Consider the following 22,296-nt stretch of genomic DNA (forward strand, 5'->3'; position numbering starts at 1 on the left):
ATGCAGGGAAGTTCCTAATACATTTGTTGACATCCACTCCTTTGCCTTGTTGTGCTCCTGTACATGAAAGCTAGTTTGTGACTAGAAAGTCACTTGGGGCTACATGGAGAAAGAAAAGACATAATCACCTCACACCATTCGTTGGTACACAGTGATTTAGCAAAAGCTTTGCTTCCAGCACATTGTGGCTTGGATACAAGGGAAAGACTTTAAGAGAAAAAAAATGTTGGTAGTATTTAGTGTGTTGGTGTTCTCTAGAAAAAAATAACCAATAAGCTCCCTCTTCCTGAGGGGAACTCTCTTTCTTCTCTTAGGACCTTCAACTGATTGGATGAGGCCCATCCACATTATGGAGGGTAATCTGCTTTACTCAAAGTCTACTGATTTAAATGTTCATCTCATATAACAAATACTTTCACAGCTGTATCCTAACAAGTATTTGAGCAAATATCAAGGTATCATGACCTACCCAAGTTGACACAAAATATTAGCTATCACATTTGGCCACTCTGAGAAACAGAACGGGGACTGATTTGTTAAAATATCCTCAGACAAATGCCCTAAAATTATTTTGAATGGTGTATTTTGATAAAGGAATAGGACCAAAAAGCTTTCAATGTCACTGCTATGTGGGCAGAAACCCTTCGTGAAAGCAGTGTCTCATATTTTGCTCTAATAGTCTCTAGCAGGGTGGTACAGTAAAATGGTGGTCAAACTTTGATGTCAGATGACCGGAATCTGCATCTACTTCTTTCTGTGTGATTTGAGGCAAATTAATTTTATTTCTTTCTGCTTCGGTTTCTCCATTTGTAAAACGGAGGTAGGTTTAAATGTTCTAACTCATTGGAAGTTTGTAGAACAGTGCAAGGTACATATTAAGTGTTCAATAATATTAGTTTTTATTATGCCTTAAGTTAATAATAAAGCCAAACATTTTCTTAATGCTTGTCCATTTTAGAGAGGTTTTTTGGTTTCTTTGTTTTGTTTATAAACCTGTGGCCTTACAGAAATTTATACCTACCTCACCCCTTCCTATCTTTACCCTGGGGTTGACCCTTAGGGGCACTCAGTGTAAACAAGTTGTTTTTCAATAGGAAGGCCAGGAGAGGGAAGAATTAGAGAGGTTTCCATTTATAAGGAAGGACAGGATGTGTGGAAGGTTGGCTTTCACTGAGCAGATGACAACTTTATGAACCTTGCAAATGAACATAATAAAAAAAAAAAAGTTGTATTTATTCAAGTAATCTCTACACCAAATGTGGGGCTCAAACTCATGACCCTGAGATCAAGAGTCACATTCTCTTCCAACTGAGTCAGCCAGGTACTCCTCAACCACCCCATTTTAAGAAATTGATGAATAAATACTCTCACAGGAAGGCCATTCTAAGAAAAAATATGTATAACAATTTGATGTTATAAAAACAATCAGTTATTTTTTTTTACCAAATAAATTCTCATCACTTAAAAGAGCCACCTCTTAGGGTGCCTGGCTGGCTTAGTCAGAAGAGCATGCGACTCTTGATCTCAAGGTTGTGAGTTAGAACCCCATGTTGGGTATAGAGATTACTTAAACAAAACCTAAAAAAAAAATTTTTTTTAATAAAAATAGAAGAGCCACCTCTTATTTCCTTTAAATAGCATACTTCTTTATAGCATCTAAGATGAAATTTTAGGGGTGCCCTGGTGGCTCAGTGGGTTGAGCATCTGCCTTTGGCTCAGGTCATGATCCCAGGGTCCTGGGATCGAGCCCTACATGGGGCTCCCAGCCCAGCAGGGATCCTGCTTCTCCCTCTCCCTCTGCCTGCTGCATCCCCTGCTCATGCTTCTCTCTGTCTCTAATAAATAAATAAATATCTTAAAAAAAAAGATGAAACTTTATAACCAAAGTCTTGACTGATAAACAACCTTTCTAAGAAAGACATATTCATAACATCTTCCATGTGACCAGAAAGGTACTTGACACAGAAGCTATCTAATTGAAGAGGTAGGTACTCCTGTTTACTCCTGTTTATACTTTACATGTGAGGTAAAATGACTTGCTCAAGGGCACATGAGTGATTAGTGGTTGAATTAGAACTCAGCCTCATGTCTGGTTCTGAAGTCTGGCTGTGTCCCCACCTACCCACCCTCCATTACGATGCCTACTCTCATAGGACTAAATCTTGTTTCTAAAGCTGCATCTTGGGGCAACCCTAGTGGCTCAGCACCGCCTTCAGCCCAGGGTGTGATCCTGGAGACCCGGGATCAAGTCCCACATCGGGCTCCCTGCATGGAGCCTGCTTCTCCCTCTGCTTGTGTCTCTGCCTCTATCTCTCTGTGTCTGTCATGAATAAATAAATAAAATCTTAAAATAAAATAAAATAAAATAAAATAAAATAAAATAAAATAAAATAAAGCTGCATCTTCGGTCCATCCATTCTACATAGGCAAGATTGCACTCCAAGCTGGTCCTCAGCAAAACCGAGGAAGTATACTAAATTTGTCTTTGGCAATACCCCTAACTCCATAGTAAGCTTTCTTTGGCTTTACCCTAAGGACTCTCAGTCAGCTTGTGGTTTCATCAGGTCCTTTCTGGCTTCCTCAAGAGCCTTAATGGGGCATTCATGTGAATCTGTCTCCTTAGTATCTCACACTCTTAATTCCATGCACCACATACCACATTTCTCCTCCAAAACTTACCTGCCAATTGTATGTCACATTATAATGCTTAGTGATACTTTATATGGTAAATTAATTACTGATTTCTAAGTTATTTCATTAACCACCTCTACATGGTTTGAATCTTTTAAAGCGATAAAGAACTTATAAGTTACTTGCTTAATTTTTTTTACTTGCTTAATTTTTTTAAAAAAGATTTTACTTATTTATTCATGAGAGACCCAGAGAAAGAGGCAGAGACATAGGCAGAGGGAGATGCAGGCTGCCCTCAGGGAGCCCGATGTAGGACTCCATCCCTGGACTCCCAGGATCAGGAGCCAAAGGCAAACACTCAACCACTGAGCCACCCAGGTGCCCCAAATTACTTGTTTAATTAAAATACATCCTAGGGGTGTCTGGTGTCTCAGTCAGTTAAGTGATTGATTCTTGATTTTGGCTCCGGTCATGATCTCAGAGTTGTGAGTTTGAGCCCTACATCTCCACTGAGCAAGGAACCTGCTTAAGATTCTCTCCCTCCCTGCCCCTTGGCTCTCCTGTACTCTATCTCTCTAAAAAAACAAACAAGCAAAAAAAAAAAAAATTAAAAAAAAATTAAAAACCACAAATAAGCAAACCAACCAACAAAAAACATCCTAAAGAACAAAAGGAAAAGAATTTTAAGGGTGCAAAATTTGGTCATAGTCTCAGTCAAGTAGGGCTTCTGCTGTCCCTCCAACCATACATAGATTGCCATCATATGGGCTTGCACTTTGGTCAGCTTGATTACATCAGAGCCATTTATGACATAGGACACATTCTCTTACAGTTTACAAACCTGGAGAGGGAAGTCAGCAGAGAGGAGTACATCTTAAACTCCTGTATCTCATAACCCATCTCGTCACAAAGATGGCAGTTCTCTCTAGCCCCTCCAGCTGTATGTCCTAGCATTGGCATTAAGACTTCCCCTTAAAGCACTAAACACACACACACACACAAATTTAAAAAAAAAAAAAAAAAGCACTAAACACTTCTCATTTTCAATTTTTCAGCTACAGAGGGATTGAATACACTTGCTACCAAGAGCAAAGCCAAGAGTCCAATTTGGAGACCTTGATTTTCATTATGTTTTCAAACCCTCAAATCAAGCCTCCTTTCTCTTACCTGGATTTTCTCTTTTGCCTCTCTGCTTCTCTCTTTGCATAGTTTGTTTTAACACACGAAGAAAAAAAAAAAACATTTAAATGCAAAGAGATAAGTGCGTGGCAATCATTACAAATGACCCATTAGAATTGAAGCCATTCAATCTGTTTATTTGAACATACAAATAATTTCTCTTCTGAAATACTACACTGAACAGATAAATGTGTATTCAGATATAATTTCGTATGATTACCCTATAATGGGAGCTCCTAGCCACAATTCTCTATCAGGTGTTGTTAAGCACACAAACTGCCTACCAATAAATCTTGTCCATCAGACCTTTATTTTTCTTTCACAAAGATTCTACTTTCCAGGCAAACTCTGGCAATGTTGCCTACCTATTAAAATAGCAAGAAAAAAATCTGAAGTTGAGAGAGAAGAATCTGAAAGAGTCTGTCACAAAAATTTGTCCTGTGTCAAATGTGTTTCCTCCCTTAGGAAAAAACTACCTAACAGGCCAGGAAAAGTAGGGGTAAAAGGCAAAATTAATTAAATACAAAAGCAGACACATTAAATTGCTATTATGGACTTATTCTGCAGTTGAATTAACCAATGAATGTGTCTAACTAATACTGATAAGAGAGCAGCCCAGATTGAGAAGACTGGTTTAAAAATCACTTTCATAAAAAAATTACTTTTAAATTACTTTTATTCATTATTTACTCTTGAAGCAGGGATTCTCATCCCGAAACCTTGGATGGGCTTCAGGGTCCTATAAGCTTTCAGAAAAGTGGGGGTGTTCTTATATATATTGGGCATTTTTTTCCCCTGGGAAATGATCTATAGTTTCCGTCAAATTTTCAAAGGGGTCTAGTCTAAGAATCAGTGTATATGGATTCTTTAAGGTATATGGAAAGGTCGGATACAATGAGTTCTATTACACCTTGGTGTTTGGGAGATCAAAGACGTGTATTTGAGGTATCTTTCTCTGGGAGACAATGAGGTCAGGCCTGTCTGGATAGTTGCCACAAAACCTGACAGGAAAATAAGAGAATAGCTGAGAATTGGAATGAGGCAAGCTCCTTGTATGAACTATGGTAACACTCACCACCACTACCACCACCACCATCATCATCTCAGTAACTTAATATAATAAAAATTCACTTCTCATTTATACGAGGTCCAATTTCTGGTCAATAGGCAGCCTTCCATATGGTCATTCAGTGATCCAGGATCTGGATCCCATGGCTCCATCTTCTTGTATGGTCTTGGGATTCCTTTGTTAAACCCTTGATATCTGGGGTGACTGGGTGATGAGCACTGAGGGGGGCACTTGACGGGATGAGCACTGGGTGTTATACTATATGTTGGCAAATCGAATTCCAATAAAATATATATATAAGTATATATATATTTTAAAAGTGAAATAGGGTATCTAATATATATATATATATATATATATATATATATATATATATATAAAATATGTATATTTTTTAAAAGTGAAATAGGGTATCTCTGGGTGGCTCAGTGGTTTAGCACTGCAGCCTTCAGCCCAGGGCATGATCCTGGGGCCCCGGGATCGAGTCCTGCATCAGGCTCCCTGCATGGAGGCTGCTTCTCCCTCTGCCTGTGTCTCTGCCTCTCTCTCTCTCTCCTCTGTGTGTCTCTCATAAATAAATAAATAAAATCTCTAAAAAAAAAACCAAAACAAAACCTTGATATCTTGCCAGTAGGTAAGGGAGGAGAGACAGAGGGCATGGAGGATCACATGAGGATAGGACATCATTCTACCCACACTCTTTCAGGCAAAATTCAGTCATATGACCAAACCTGACTGTAAGAGAGGCTGGAAATTGTAGTCTAGCTGTCTATTTAGGGGGTAGAAGAAATGACTTTTGTTGAACACATTGTACTTCTGCCCTATCCTTTTAAGTGAAGCAACCAGGAAGAAGTTGGAGGTCAAGAAAACATGCTGCCTCAGAGACTGGGAGAAAGTCCATTGTCATAGGCAGACCAACATTCTCCACCAACAGTAGGCAGTAGAAGCAGGAGGTAGAAAAGTGCCCAGAGGATAGGATAGGCGAGTGGCATAAGATTTAGGAGCAAAAATGCTCAGAATGTCAGGCATGGAGGCAGGAGGAATTGGGGGATTCAGTGATTAGCAGCAGAGCACAAATCACCTATTTAGTATTCAGGAAGACCGAGGCTAGGAGTGGAAGCTAAGGTACAGTCAGGCTTCTTGACCCAGAGTGAGGTAACCAAGAGCCAGAAGGTTACATCGTGGAGATGAGGGCTGTGCACAGAGGTAAAGAGTCAGCATAGATTATTTATGGGGTGACTCCCTCATGACCAGAATGTTGGATAAGAGCTATCCAGGTTCTTCCTGTCCAAGGTCAGGAAAGGTCCTATAGATGTGCAGAGCCTACAAATAGGGGCCAACTATAAGGAGAGGCCCATGGGAACCTGTCCAGGCCTGACATCATCTACCCTTAAATGTTACCCATGACCTTATACTCTGCTTCCCAGTCTAACCCCAGCTTCTTCACAAATGTCCTGGGATAAAAAAGGACAATGAGTCAAATGCTTCAGAAAACAGAGCAAATGCCTCACTAAGAGTATGGGATGGCCTATATTTGCTTATAAGTAATAAATGATAGTAACAATTGACATGTACAAGACATAATTTTGGGGCTTTAATATATACTTAACCACTTAACCCTTTTTTAAAAAGATTTTATTTATTTATTCATGAGAGACACACAGAGAGAGGCAGAGACACAGGCAGAGGGAGAAGCAGACTCCCTGCAGGACTCAATCCCAGACCCCAGGGTCATGCCCTGAATCAAAAGCAGACGCCCAACCATTGAGCCACCAAGGCATCCCTTAACCGCTTAATCTTGAGAAAAATGTTTATTTAAAAGATTTACCTTTATTACTCCAGTTTGACAGATGAAAAAAAATGAACAGCGAGTCTCCTATGTAACTTGTTCAAGTAAGTAGCCGAGGTCTGGCTTCAGAGTCAATGGCCTTAACCACTATGCATACTGCTTCTCTTAGAAAGTCAAATTTGGCCAGAATTTCAGATAACATTTTACTCAGTTAGTGAAGGTGCCAGGGGGGACATACCATGTCACTCTCCTCAGAGATCTCATCCGCCATTTTGTTTCCAGAAAACTGCTCCATCCTTTGGAATGAAAGCTAAGACATGGGGGCACCTGCGTGGCTCAGTTGGTTAAACCCCTCCTTTCAGCTCAGGTCCTGATCCCAGGGGCCTGGGAAAAAGCCCCCTATTGGACTCCCTACTCAGTGGGGAGCCTGCTTCTCTCTTTGCCCCCCATCACTCATGTGTGGGCACAGGCTTGTGCTCGCTCTCTCTCTCTCAAATAAATAAAATCTTTAAAAAAAAAAAAAAAAAAAGGACTAAGACATGGATATCCAAAAAATATCTTGGACAGCTCACTGAAGTGTGTCTGTCCTCTTAAAGAACATGTGCTATGGCACCCTAATAAGCTTTGAAGTAAAACATGCCACAGATGAATGCCTGCATACCACAAGTGTTAGAAGGGCCGGGGTCCCACCCATTTTAGTGCAGTGAGGTTGAGTAGCTTGCATAATGTCCCTTAGGAATAAAAGCAGATTGTCCTAAGTCCCATGGTAAGAGACTCCCCTCCTTGGGGCACTTGGGTGGCTCAGGGATTGAACGTCTGCCTTTGGCTCAGGTTGTGATCCCAGGGTCCTGGGATCGAGTCCCACATCAGGATCCCTGCAGGGAGCTTGCTTCTTCCTCTGCCTGTGTGTCTCGTGAATAAATAAATAAAAACCTAAAAACAACAAAGACTCCCCTCCTTCCCTCAGATCATTTTTCTGTAATCAGCATACAGAGAGCACAAGCCAGAGACTGCTGACAGTGATGTGAATGCATTCATTCTTAGATTCCAAAAGGACTGTGAAAAAGAAAAGGGTTCAACTTCACAGAATTTATTTTCTATGAAATGAGATAGCCAGTTTCTTCTCTAAGTAACTAGGAATTCTATCCATTCAGGCATTTATTCATTCATCCCAGCTTTTATCCTACCATTTATTCATCCATCCACTCATTCATCCTTTCAGGCATTAATTCACTCATTCCAAAATATTGAGCCAAAATTCGTGCTAAATCCTGGGTATTTTTACACCCTCGATCAGTAGTTTTCTTTCTGCCTGGTTTTCAAATTTTGTTAACATGCCTGGTGTATGGGATTCCAGTACATTTCATTATAAAATGACCTTTGTATTAATTATGTTTCAGGAATCACAATCAGGCCATTAACTGTAGTATAGTTTGCAGCTTCTACCCATCAGTTGAAAGAAAAGTGTTCACTTAGGGGTACGTCCTTTTTGGCTCAGGACCTCATTTTTGGCCCCCTCGTGTCTAGTATAGACCAAATGTTTGGTCTCCAGCCAAAGGTGAACAAGACTTACTCAACAGTAAATGACCCTCAGCACCAAAGAAGTCCTCCTATTTCTGCAAATGTCTATGAGAGCTGTCAGGTTCTTGTTGAGAAGTCCTCCCCATTGGGACAAAAACATGTATTCTCAGTTTTCTTGGGGGATGGTGGAAAAAGGATTTCTGCATCCTGCTTCCCCATCAAGACCATTTGTGTTGTTTGTGAAAATAGTGTAATCCTGCCTCTTGCTCTAAATAATTCTACTCCAGTGGCCCAGAGTTCTACTAGCTGTAAAAACTCTGAAATGACTTAACTCAGCACTTGGTTCTGCATCACATGAGAGAACATTATTTTCTAATGGTAATAAGGGAGGGGTCTACTCAGGAAAACAAAGCAAAATGTCAAGGTGTCAGCATTCTGATACATTTATTCACGTTTTTACTTGTGGATGGAAACTTTTTTCCATCCTACAAAGTTTTGTTAGAAACAAGATGTTACAAATCAATAAATAGTAGCTATAATTTGTTACCTATTACAAATAGAATAACAAACAGATGCAACTACTTTGGTATACACATACACAGCCATTCAATTGTTTTCTGCTCTAGGACTGATATGAACACCGCTATTTTAATTTCTTTATGGTATTTTCCCTTTAGATACATTTTTTTTTTTTGAGATACAATTTCTTATTGCCCATTGCTGTGCCTTTGCCTTACCATTTCAGGTTTGTAGCATACCAAAGAACAAAAGAAAACTGTTTTTCTACCAAAGGGGGGCTATTGTCTGCCATGTGGTCATTCATATATTACAAATGAAAAAGAAATAAGGTACAAAAAATAATGCATGCTTGTGCACACGGTGTGTCTGCTTGGGTGTGTCGAATGTGTGCTCACGCTTGGGAATACTGACTGTTATGAAAGGCTTTTGACTAGCTGTCATCAAAATCATATATAATAGCCATTAAAAACTCACTTAGCTAGCAGCATGTACATCACTGGGATTGGTTATTCAAAGACCGGACAAACAGAGTTCTTGGATACTATTTCCACTTGGGTTTTCCAGTTCATATGGTTCCAGCTGGCGGTACTCAAAAGTCACACGGTTTATGTGCTTTCCGCTGGAGACCAGGCGCACCACTGTGTTGTCACAGCCAATTTTCATTTGGGCTATAATTCATGGAAAAAGTAAAAGTTTCACTGCAGGTTGGAAACCACACAAACCATTTCCATTGATAAGACCATTATACATAAAGAAATCAAGGGGATGTATCTTCCTCTCACATACTCAACCCATGCACCTGCCATCAGATGAAATGTTCTGTTTTCATTTTTATTATAATATATAATTAATTGTAGAAAGCTGAAATTGAATTCAGTTTTCTTCATGACCAAAAACACTGTTAGCCAAATAAAACTGGCTGGAAAGTGGAGTTAAAAAGCAAATCACAGGGGGAAAAAAGAAAGAAAATCACAGGCCCAACATGGTGTTCTTCAGACCAGTTTTGTACCGAAACTGGGGCTAATATCTAATCTAATTGTAATTTCAACCTCCTCTAAAAGGTGGCCTTAACCAGTCAGGAATTTTCTATCCGTGTCCGTGAGTCAGCTACAGGGGCCCTCTCCATCCCCCAAAAGGAAGATGATGCAATCTGGATGACAAGGCACCTTGCTTTTCGACCTAACGGAATGTGGCCTTGTCTGGAACAATCTCTTTTTTTAGATTTTTTTTTTAAATTGTATTTATTTATTTCAGAGGGAGAGGAAGAGAGAGCACAAGCATGAGCAGGGGGAAGGCCAGGGGGAGAAGCAGGCTCCCTGGTCTGCAGGGAGCCAGATGCAGGGCTGTATTCCAGGACCTTAGATCATGACCTGAGCCGGAAGCAGGTGCTTAACTGACTGAGCCACCCAGGTGGCCCATGAAACAATCTTTTTCTTTGGACAAATTTCTTGTCCCACCCTCCTTCTATAAAAAAAAAAAGCAACTTCCATTTTGTACAAGGCCTTGGAGACTCCTCTACTTGCTAGATGGAAGGCTGCCCGATTCATGAATTTTTAAATAAAGCCAATGAGATTTTACTAATCTATTCAGTTGGATTTTTGTTATTTAACAGAGGCAGTAAGATGTCTCTGCACTTTTCATGTTCTCCCTGCAAGGCTTTCATGGCCAAGGCAGTGGAGGCCAAAGCTCTACCCTGCGCTCTGCTCTTGCTCCGTGTTCTCAGCAGGGGCGGCACCGCCCTCTAGGGGCAGGTTCCAAGGGGCAGGGGCAGTTTTTGGTTGTCCTACTAAGGACCCAAAGGGTGTTTAGTGGACAGGGCTGGAGGATGGAGTAGACTGCAGGATTTTATGTCAACTAAAAAAAAATCATCACCTGTTTCTTATTTTCCAAGCCTAGATAGTAACTGTTTATATATAAGCAAGAAATCATTTGCATAATTTAGATACATGAATATACTTGCTTTGTTGTATTGTCCACCTGTACCTTTTCACTCTCGTTTTTTTTTCTGGGATTTTTTTTTTTTATGATAGTCACACACACAGAGAGAGAGAGAGGCAGAGACACAGGCAGAGGGAGAAGCAGGCTCCATGCACCGGGAGCCCGATGTGGGATTTGGTCCCAGGTCTCCAGGATCGCACCCTGGGCCAAAGGCAGGCGCTAAACCGCTGCGCCACCCAGGGATCCCTTTTTCTGGGCTTCTTATATGGAATGGCTTTTGATATCCTGATTTCTCCTAAATCCAATCTTATTCATTGTTTCTTTTCAATCTTATCAATTATTTGTGTGAGCATCTGGCAATGTTTATATCTATCTTCAAGTGCAGATGTGACTGAACACCTATACATTGAAACTCATAGCACTTTTATCAAAAATTTCTTTTATTTTTCCAGTGTTGAGCTGGCTGCTGAGGCAAGACTTATCTTCTATACAATAATTTTTACCGCTGTTTAATTTTGTCTATCTCCCCCATCAGCACCACTACTTTGTCTCGGTAAGGCCCACATCCTGACACACTCTAGCATTATCACTGCATAACAGGTACTTCACAACCTGTGCCTGGGTTCAAATGAAGTAAAACAGCCAAGTATTTATTGAGGTAAAAGCCAATTTAGGGATGTAATACATATAAACCCTTTAATTATTTTTATATAAGCACCTGGGAGTCTAGGTTAAGCTTCTATGAGGAGGTCTAAATTTAATTTTCTTTAAATGATTTGAAAGCTTATTCTTTTCATGATCTTACTCTACACTTTGATATATATAACATGCTCCCTTTCCTTTGTTAATGGTACCTTACTTACTTATTATTTGACTTCACGCACCAAAATCACTCTGGCTTCAATTACCTACATTTTAGGGCGCGAGTGTTCTTTAGACCTTAATCTACTCTTCTTATCCGGAGCAAATGCATCTCCTTGCAGGTGCCCCCCTGCATGGAAGGATCCAGTGCCTCAGAGGACACAGCAAGAGGTGAGAAAAGCCACATGTACTGGCAGCTTAAACCAGCAATTCCCAGCCACCCTCACCCCACCTAAGCATCAACCAATGGAAAATCTTCACTGATCCCTAACAAAGAACATCTGGTTCTGGGGCGCTTTGGCGGTTCAGTTGCTTAAGCAGCAGCATCTGCCTTCAGTTCGGGTCATGACCCTGGGGTCCTGGGAGGGAGTCCCACATCAGGCTCCCTGCTCAGCGGGGAGCCTGCTTTTCCCTCTTCCTCTGTCACAGTCCCCTTGTGCTCTCTCTGTCTCAAATAAATAAATAAAATCTTAAAAAAAAAAAAAAAGAATATCTGGTTCTGTTTGGCATGCTGTACACTAAACTGGTCTTTCATTACCAGTGACCACTTTCAGATTTCAGAATGTATTTCTGGTTTTGCACTGCTCTTTCAGAGGCTTGTTTTGCCCCTAGAAGTTGGGGATATTCGGCACTTCTGAGAATTTCTGATAAAGCTTATCACTTTCTAATTTATGTATTATGAATAATACATACATATGCATATATATGGAAAAGGTATTTACATATTACTCCATTATTTTAAAAAGATATTACTTCATTATTATACTATTAGTGGTTGATGATACATCTATTTGATCCATCTATTTTCAGTGAGTAAACTTCTTAGTCTCTAGAGGATGAAAGCAGGGACCTTCGAGAAGGTGGAAAGAGCGAAGAACAAAAAAGCTCTATTGTGCTCATGGTTTTATTAGGGCTAACCTTAAACATATACCCTCTTTCTTCAGAGGCTTCTCTCCCAGTGTCAGATATTTTCGTAATGAATTCTCGATATTATACATTTGCTCAAGTGTAAGAATCCTTACATTGGCTCAATGTGCAAAATGGACGTTTTTTGGGTTGAACTTGCCTGCCCATGTATAAGAAAAAAATCTAAGGTGTTTCTTTCAAGGAAGTATCAAGTTTTATTTAAGGAATCTTGATAGGCTCATAAATAATTATCAAAGAAACATCTCACCAGGGCCATGAAATGAATAGCAGAGGTCAGCCAAAGGCATCATCTTGGAAGGGTCCAGTCCAGTTCCTCCCAGCAGCTCTACAAAGTCTCCTATTCCGCCACAACCTGCTGAGGGGTTCTAAGAGAATAAAGCAGAGAAAGATAGCTTTCAATCAACTACAGAAGTCAAACCATTTGACCAATCTCAAGTTGGTGAATTCACTCAATGAGCCCTAGACATCCTGGCAGTGCCATTTAATTTAACAACCAGGACTCCGGAAATTAAGAGACAGTTATAAGAAAGAAAAAAAAGATCCTAAGAACTGCTCTTCTAAATCAGTTGAGTAATCATTTTCTTTAAATGTGCATTAAAAAAAATTTTATAAACTCAAGAACTGGAATGATGAAATGGGAATCTGTGAATTCCACATAAAATGAATGAAAATTGAATCTAAAAATGCTTTGCTTTTTAAATCATCTGGACATATGTACTGAATTATTCGAATTTCTTAATGCATGCAGTCAGTTTTTATAAATAGGGCTTTTATATCAGTTTGTCCTTCAACTCACCTCTTCTTCTTTATAAAGCACATTACCTGCTATTGGGGCAATCCTTATCATTTCTACTAATAGGCATTTAGATTAGTTCTAAGAATGTTAAAGAAAGAAGAGAACCCTCCTTTGGGACTCAAGGTAGGTAAAGTTACCATTGTCTTTCTTCTCTCAACTAAAACTAATTTATTTCAAGCTGCTTGAAGCCAGAATGTAAGCAGAAGTAATCCACTATAACTATTTTCCACTGCCCTTCATCTTTTCCATGCTGCCTCGTCCACAGCAATTCCTGCACTTTACTTTCCCACAGAAGTAAACCAGCCACTCTCAGTTCCAAATGTTGCACTTTGGGCCACCTATCTCCTGTGATCTGCACTGCTAGCCTCATCAGCATGCCACCTTTGCCCACAGGGCCCACACTTAGGAGGGCCTTGTGCTTGGTTTAAGGCTCTGCTGTCACCATCTTGCAATTTTCATTAACTCTAAAATAAGGACCTACATACACATTTTCATCTTGCACTGTCCCCCATGATCACACAGCCAGCTTTGCCAGTCATCCTCAGTGAGGCATACTCTGGAGAGATCTAGCCCAGAGTGCCAAAGTGCTTGGAAATGAACCGGGTAGACCCTGCCACATAGAGAACATCTAAAATAGACAATGTTAAACACACACATACATAAACACACACACACATTCGAACATCTAGAAGGCACTGAAATACAACTAGAACTAAACAACAAATTAGAAAATAACACCAAGTGTTTGGTTAACACAAGGAAGCAGATGGGGACATACTTTTTTTTTTTTAAGCGCCCACTATCTGCTGGGTCCTATGCTTAGATGCTCTATACATCATTTCATCCGGTAATGAAAGAGAGGCTTCATTAGTCTCCCTCTGTACAGGCTCATGTTCTTGTATGAAGAGTCGCATAAGAGGTGAAGGGAAAAAACCTTAATTGTCTTTCCCTTCAGTAGAGGATGTCCGGGGGGAACATCTCTTAAGACTAGACTTTCCACTTGGTTCTTCAGGGTCTAAATTTCAGTAGGAGGTGGTGAAGGGGAAAAGGCAGGCCCCAGAGACAGAAATGGGAAGGAAATTGGGAAGAACTAGGAGCTAAAATAAGGGGGAACCAAACAGAAACAAACAAGTTGGACACACCTATTCCTTGACACTTGATGACTTTTTTCTCCTCTTCCCAACCTCTCAGGTATTCTTAGGAATGAGAAGTACTTCACAACCCTATTGTGTACAGCTCCTCAGAAGCAAAAATGAACTATTGGGACTTCATCAAGATAAGAAGCTTTTGCACAGCAAAGGATACAGTCAACAAAACTAAAAGAAAACCTACAGAATGGGAGAAGATATTTGCAAATGACATATCAGATAAAGGGCTAGTTTCCAAAATCTATAAAGAACTTATTAAACTCAACACCAAAGAAACAAACAATCCAATCATGAAATGGGCAAAAGACATGAAGAGAAATCTCACAGAGGAAGACATGGACATGGTCAACAAGGACATGAGAAAATGCTCTGCATCACTTGCCATCAGGGAAATACAAATCAAAACCACAATGAGATACCACCTCACACCAGTGAGAATGGGGAAAATTAACAAGGCAGGAAACAACAAATGTTGGAGAGGATGCGGAGAAAGGGGAACCCTCTTACACTGTTGGTGGGAATGTGAACTGGTGCAGCCACTCTGGAAAACTGTGTGGAGGTTCCTCAAAGAGTTAAAAATAGACCTGCCCTACGACCCAGCAGTTGCACTGTTAGGGATTTACCCCAAAGACTCAGATGCAATGAAATGCCGGGACACCTGCACCCCGATGTTTATAGCAGCAATGTCCACAATAGCCAAACTGTGGAAGGAGCCTCGGTGTCCATCGAAAGATGAATGGATAAAGAAGATGTGGTTTATGTATACAATGGAATATTCCTCAGCCATTAGAAATGACAAATACCCACCATTTGCTTCAACATGGATGGAACTGGAGGGTATTATGCTGAGTGAAGTAAGTCAATCGGAGAAGGACAAACAGTGTATATTCTCATTCATTTGGGGAATATAAATAATAGTGAAAGGGAATATAAGGGAAGGGAGAAGAAACGTGTGGGAAATATCAGGAAGGGAGACAGCACATAAAGACTCCTAACTCTGGGAAACAAACTAGGGGTGGTGGAAGGGGAGGAGGGCGGGGGGTGGGGGGGGAATGGGTGACGGGCACTGAGGGGACACTTGACGGGATGAGCACTGGGTGTTTTTCTGTATGTTGGTAAATTGAACACAAATAAAAATTAATTTATTAAAAAAAAAAAAAGAAGTAATCCCCTGGATTTTTCCATTGAGGGTCTGGCTCCCTGGACAAAGCCACTATCATCTCTTGCCTAGATTGTGACAATGGCCGTACCACTCTGGACCCCATGGCCCATACACCACACAAAGCCAGCACGGCCTTTAAGTAATCCTCTCCCTCCCCATTTGGACCTTGTTAATTAATTCGGTCATGAGGTCAGTAATTTCCAGCCACTCTCACCGGACCTGAACATAATCAAATGGGTTGTGTCACTTTCCTGCCTGCACCCCTTCAGTGGTTTTCCACTGCACTTATAAACTCAAACTCCTTCATATGCCCTGCTGGGATCTCCACGCCCTAGCTCTGCCCATCTTTCTGATGCTGTCCAGCATCATCCCCGCTCTAACTTTCTTTTTATTTCTGGAACCCAGCAAGCCCATTGCACTGGCCTATGAATTTAGTGCTTAAAGGAAATTATATATACACCTTTTATTCAGTGCTGGTCCTATTTATTTGGTTTTCACTGAAATCTGTCTGATTAGGAACAATAACTGTCTTTGATGTCAGCAAATACATGAGCTATCTTAACCTGGGAAGATGAGAAAGTGAAAGGAAATGAGAATGACTCAGAGGAAGGAAACTGGCAGTGTTAAAAAAAAAATGTGGTCAGGCTCAGCATTAATTGTAAAGTCCATATGGAAGTTCACAGAAATACAGATTGATGGAGATCCTCAAGTAATATTTTCATGCAAAATGTATTGAATTAAATATAAAGTAAAAAGAACTTCAAGATTTTACTGTATTTTGTGATATAAAAATCCAATTTTATATTTTATGCTACACTTAGCATTCCTTCATCACATAGTTCTGTCACTGAGATACTTCCTTCATGTCATAAAACATTCCAATAATCAGAAAACAGCTGTGTAGATGACTCACACTAGGTTCTGCGAGGAGAGAATTTTTGTCAAAGAGGCAAGTACAAGAGAGTTCAATTGTAATTATATGCCACAACTTTATCAACTGAAAACATTTCTTACATCACAAGAGGAGTCAAGTAATCAGAAGGGGCACCTGAGTAGGCAACGTGCAGCGTAAGGGAAATAGAAGGGGCTTTCATCAAAGCAGCCAGGGCAAGCACACCTGCGACCAACAGTGGATGGAAGCACATGCTCCTGCAATTTGCTAATGACCATGTTTGCCCCGTACGATTCCTCCTTCTCTGATGAAGCCATGGTCTTAGTAAGTGATTGGAAATTAAGAAAGCAACTTACCTTTAACTGCAGACCACTTAGGTGGCCCAGGGTGAGATCAGATATTTTGATCACCGCAGGATAAATTATGGAGAAGCTGCAGTTTCGATGCAGATGTGGGACTACCAGAGTAAACCTTCCATTTGGGGTCTGGGAAATCACATTGCAGGCTTTGTGGAAATACAAAATCACATTTTCACTATTTGGTGTGCTGGATTTTTATAGAACTTGATCCTATCCTTATTCGAGGCTCCTGTTTATGGTCTAGGGCCTTGTAGCCTGTCCGAGAATATGTACCACAAGGGCAATTTGGAATTGGGAAGGAGTGGGGGGAGGCATAAAAATCACCAGTGATGTATGGTCATTGTAGAAGTTCCTGGGGAGTAAGGGGCTTCCAATCTCAATCTCAAGGAGTTACCTTGTTTACAACAAATATAAGACATAAATTAATAATCAAACAACATTAGCAAGTAGAAGAAGTTCTAGAAACACTTCATTAACTGGGGTCCAAGTTTGAGCTGCATATCTAGAAGAATAAAAGCTCAAAGGTGAGGCCAGAACTCAAACCCTGCCTGCTCTAAACCTTCCTTCACTGAACTTGGAACTATAATGATATTTTTAAAATAATGAAGTTAATAAATTAAAAAAACAGTTACAAAACAGGTTGAGAAAAAAAGAAAGCAGACTTATGTCTGAATAAATATATGCTGGGTGTTAAGTAGTAAATTGACTAAAAGGTAAAATATTTTAAAAAGAAAATATTAATATTTAACTTTATCATAAGACTTTCTGATTTGTTTTGTATCTCAAATCTAGACTTATAATAAATTTATTCTCCTATGAGACTAGAAGTATCAGAGTTTTTTTGCTCATGGGTCAAAGATTTCTGATTGGTCAGAATAGGTCAGAACTCTTCCTCCTTTGTCTGTTTACATTACACTTAATTTCAAAAAGAACTGAAATCTCTTGGTGATTCTAGAAAATTTTTGATCTCTAACCACATGAAATATAGGAGAAACATTTCATGTTGCTTTGTAGGATTATTCTATTCCGGTCCTCAAAAATAGACTTTTGGGGGGGCTTCTTTTTTAAAAAATAAAAATTGCAGGGTAAGTCAATAAATTATTCTTTGGCAGATTAGACCCCATTCTTCCACCATTTGAAGTGTTAATATTAATACTATTGTATGCAGCCAAAAATGAGTGACTTTTTTTTCTTTTCCTCATTTAAAAAAAAAAACACTTTTAGTGAGAAAAATAATAAGCAAATGAATGAACTCATTTTGATTAGAGTAACATGTTTCAGGCCTGGGCTGTTCACCTTTGCAGCATCTGTGTGTGTACCCATTAGAAATGAAATATATTAGAGTGGTGGGCTCAGACTTAGGAAGCAATACTGAGGTCCTTCAGTCCAACCCTCTGCTTAGGACATGAAATCCGTCTACCAATCCCAGATAGAACTTTGCCTAAATATCTCTAAGAAAGTAACTTCAGATCTGATTCCTCAAGCTAACCCCAGATCAATGGAATGACTCAGAGGGATTAAAGTTTGCTACTGAATCCATTGTAGTGCCTCAGAAGATTAGAAAAAGACTAAAGAAAAAAACGAAACAAAATTCTATCCACCAAAAATTAATATCCTACCTAGCCTGGGAAATAAATTAAAACCTGTGAATTGATTTTCAGAGTAATGAATAGGAAATATCCTTTAGGTCATTTCTAATGACAAAAGAATTTCCATTCAAATCATTCTTCCCTTCCCATTTTAGTCTGGTGCAATCACACTACCTTTGGAAAGCAGATCTGACCCGCCCTCCATGTCCTGCCTTCCCACTGAGAAGAGAGGGAGCCCACTTACGAAAGAGGTTGGGATCTGTCTTTATGGTGAAGGTGAATCCGTTTCCTGGTTCATGGACCCGGAAGAAGATCATGGCCACGTTCTGGGAAGATCTGATGCTCCTTCGGCTAAGGCCACTGTCACAGAAATCTATGTACCGCTCAGTGGTGGGGAGAGGATGATCCTGGGAACTGGGGAATTTCTCCCCCTTGAGAATCCAACCATCAAACACCTTCCAACAGAAAACACAGACATAGATGATCATTCCCATCAACTCCTGAAGTCACAGGTATATCGCAAAGGGAGCAAGTTATCTAGCAATGAGCCTGCAGCCTTAAGTGAACTGACAACCTGCTCTCCCCTGTCTACTTGACTTCCATCTCTCTATATTTTGGCCTTGAAGGTTGTTTGCACCTGTTATTATTAATGATTTTTTCTTCATAAGCTTTAAAGTATCTAAAGTAAGTAAACTTTATTATACTCTATTTGATAATTTCTTGGTAAATGAAACTATAGACAATTTACATTCTTATCTGGGTCAGGTTTTGCACACATCCCATCTTCAGAAGAACTCCACACAAGCATGATTTGGGTTTCAGCCTGTCTCTTCCTTCTTCTCATTGACATACTAACAAAATATCTCAAAACTAGCAAAAGAAAAAAAAAAAAACTGGAGCAGCAACTTTACCTACTTGGCCAAAGGTAGCTGCACCCACTTTCCTCATTTTCTAACTCTTGTTTCATATGAAAATATCAAGAACTACCTTCAATGCTCAAACAGCGATGGCTATTAGGCCACTTAGGACTTCTTTCCTTCACTTGTTAAAGTTTGTGGTTGGACAAAAGGTCACTGTTGACTTGTATTGACAGGCCTCTTAAATCACCCCAGGTCTCCAATTTAAGGGTCCAACCTAGCTCGTCACCAAAATTACCAGCTACCTATTACTTCGCGGACTGGTCCTCTTCTAAGGAGTTTGACAGATTCCAAAATAATTCCACTTGGGGGTCCTAATCAGGATCACTTCAGGGGGCCTGTGTGGGTGCGGGCGCCTCACGGGAACCCCGAGGGGTGGGCGCGTGGGGAGGTTGGGGCCTGGGGCCTGGGGCCTGCGGGCTGCCTGGGACCTGACTCGCCCCGCTCCCGGGCCTGGGGCAGCCCCCAGAGACCCGCCGGGCTCCACGCAGGGCCAGCCCTCTTGGGGGCCCCCAGCAGCGGTGCCCGTCGGTTTGTCTTATTCTTTTTGGCAAAGATTTTACTTAACACAGAGAGAGAGGCAGTCCCGGGACCCCCCGCGGGAGAGCCCGAGCCCCGGGGTCACGCCCTGGGCGGCAGGCGGGCGCCCCTCCGCTGAGCCCTGAGCCCCGGGCGGCGCGCGGTGGGTTTCTGGGTTTCTCCTCCAGCGCAGCGCTTCCCGCCGCGGGCGGGGCTCGAGTCCCGGGGCGCCGGCCGGGAGCGCGGGAGGGGCTCGGGACCGCGGCCTCTGGGGCGGGCCCGGGGCTCACCTTCAGGAAGTCGCCGCCCCGACAGTCGATGGAGACCAGGTCGTAGTGGACGGTGATGAGCTCCTCCGGCTCGGCGATGAGGAAGGCGGCGCAGTGCAGCCGCGGCCGGTCGGCGGTGAAGGTGAACTGACCGGGGAGGCTCAGCATGTCCAGGCACCCTGCGGGGGCGGCGGGGGGCTGCGGCCACCAGGGCGTCGGCCGGCCCGGCTCCGCGGCCCCGGAGGGAGTCGCCCCCCGCCTGCCCCCCGCGGTCCAGGGCAGCCCCCCCGTGGCCCCCAGTGGGAGGCACCCCCCCGCACCCCCCCGCGGTCCAGGGCAGCCCCCCGCCCCGCGCGGCCCCCGATGGGAGTAGGCCCCCCTGCAGCCCCCGCAGTCCAGGGCAGCCCCCCGCCCCCCAAGGCGCCCCCCCCCCGCGCGGCTCCGACCTCCACAGTACCCCATGGGAGTCGCCCCCGCCGCCCCGCGGTCCAGGACACCCCCCGGCCCCCAGCGCCCCCCCGCCCCCCGCGGTCCAGGACACCCCCCGGCCCCCAGCGCCCCCCGGGCCCCCCGCGGTCCAGGACACCCCCCGGCCCCCAGCGCCCCCCGGGCCCCCCGCGGTCCAGGACACCCCCCGGCCCCCAGCGCCCCCCGCCCCCCGCGGTCCAGGACACCCCCCGGCCCCCAGCGCCCCCCGCCCCCCGCGGTCCAGGACATCCCCCGGCCCCCAGCGCCCCCCGCCCCCCGCGGTCCAGGACACCCCCCCCGGCCCCCCGGCCCCCCGGCCCCCCGGCCGCCCCGCTCCCCCCCCCCCGCCCGCCGAGGAGGCGCCCGCAGCCCCGACTCACGCAGCGCGCGGCGGTACTCGGGCTCCCCCGCCAGCTCCCGCTTCAGGCGGGCGCCCCAGAGCAGGAGGGGGTCGCGGTCCGCCGCTTCCCGCAGCTGCCGGGGAACAGCAAGGAGTCGGGAAAGTTCAGGGTGGGAAGGGGCCGGGCCGGGCGCTCTCCCTGCCCCGCAGCGAAGGCAATAAAGGAGCGCACCACAGCTCCCGACCCCTTGCATCCCACCAGGGCATCCCCAGGAGCCGGGACAGGGACGCAGAGGCGGGGAGGAAGCCCAGCCTAGGGGAAAGCCGGAGAAAGAAGGGAGAAAGGACGGGGGCGGGGGGGGGGGAGCGGGGAGCGGACCCCAGCGGAGGCTGAGCGGCCCCCCAGGACCGGCCCCGCGCGCAGACGATGTAGCGGGTCGGCGCGAAGGTGCTCACCTCCAGGTACCGGGTCTCCCCTCGTAGAGCCATCAGGAAGATCAGAACGAGGTGACACTTAAGTTTGAAAGACGGAGACATACTGGCCTTGCTTCCGCAGCTGGTTCGCTCGGCTGAAGGTCTCAGGCTTTGCTTCCCGCACCTTCGCCCAGGCTGGGAGCTAGGAGCTGGTAGGGTCCCTTGGCTGGGCCTCTTTTAAAGAGCAGTGAGGAGGGGGGGCTCTCTGCCCTTCACTGATCTGGGCTCAGTAACCATGGGTTACCCTGTCTCGGTGACGAGTGCGCGCTGATGACGAGGGTCCCCCTCGCAGCCGCATATCTTCAGAGTGGTCCAGCATTATTCATTCACCAAGAATGATTTCAGGCACTTAAAACTTATTGAACTAAACTGTGGGGGAAAGATGGAAGTAAGGCTAAAGAATAAAGGAGGGCACTTTGCCTGAGCTGCCAAGTGCTGGTTTATCTTCTCCTGTGGGTACTTAGGGAATTCTCCGTGTTGCAAAGCCAAGTGACAAAGTCACACACAACCATAAAATACCCAGACACACATAACCTTATCATGCTGGCTTGTCACAGAACCTTGGATGGAATCATGATCAGAGAATCCAGCTATATTCTCTGATAGCTGGAAACTATCAGAGAATATAGCTGTCACACAATTGCCCACGCCTCTCAGGAAGAAACTTGAGGTGTTTTTATTTTTATTTTTTTTTCTTGAGTGTTTTTAGTTCCAAACAGGGGCTGAACAGAAGCTGAAGTCTGATTTTGCAGAATATGGCAATAATAATACACCTCAAGCTTCCTTTCTGTCCCTTAGTCTTCGCTTTATCCTGGTCCAGTTTTTTTTTTTTTTCTGGTCCAGTTTTTTGTAAGCGTTTCCCCAGTGGAATTCTAACTCTGGTATCTATGAACTTCTGGATTTTAGCTGAGCTCTGCCATTTAGCCCAA

General features: G+C 43.3%; 1 protein-coding gene across 1 annotated transcript; it reads right to left on the reverse strand.

Moving 5' to 3' along the window:
• Positions 1 to 8,666: 8,666 nt before the first annotated feature.
• Positions 8,667 to 21,507, reverse strand: LOC121489802 (corticotropin releasing hormone binding protein). The gene is made up of 7 exons (XM_041753154.1): positions 21,350 to 21,507; positions 20,934 to 21,027; positions 20,107 to 20,264; positions 18,625 to 18,835; positions 16,789 to 16,937; positions 12,682 to 12,799; positions 8,667 to 9,376 (listed from the first exon to the last, which is right to left on the reverse strand). Exons 1-7 carry the CDS (start codon positions 21,428 to 21,430, stop codon positions 9,219 to 9,221), a joined length of 969 nt encoding a protein of 322 aa, XP_041609088.1. The 5' UTR covers positions 21,431 to 21,507; the 3' UTR covers positions 8,667 to 9,218.
• Between the last annotated feature and the right edge of the window lie 789 nt (positions 21,508 to 22,296).

The sequence above is a fragment of the Vulpes lagopus genome, chromosome 4 (assembly GCF_018345385.1).
Source record: "Vulpes lagopus strain Blue_001 chromosome 4, ASM1834538v1, whole genome shotgun sequence".
In the NCBI taxonomy this organism is placed as follows: Eukaryota; Metazoa; Chordata; class Mammalia; order Carnivora; family Canidae; genus Vulpes; species Vulpes lagopus.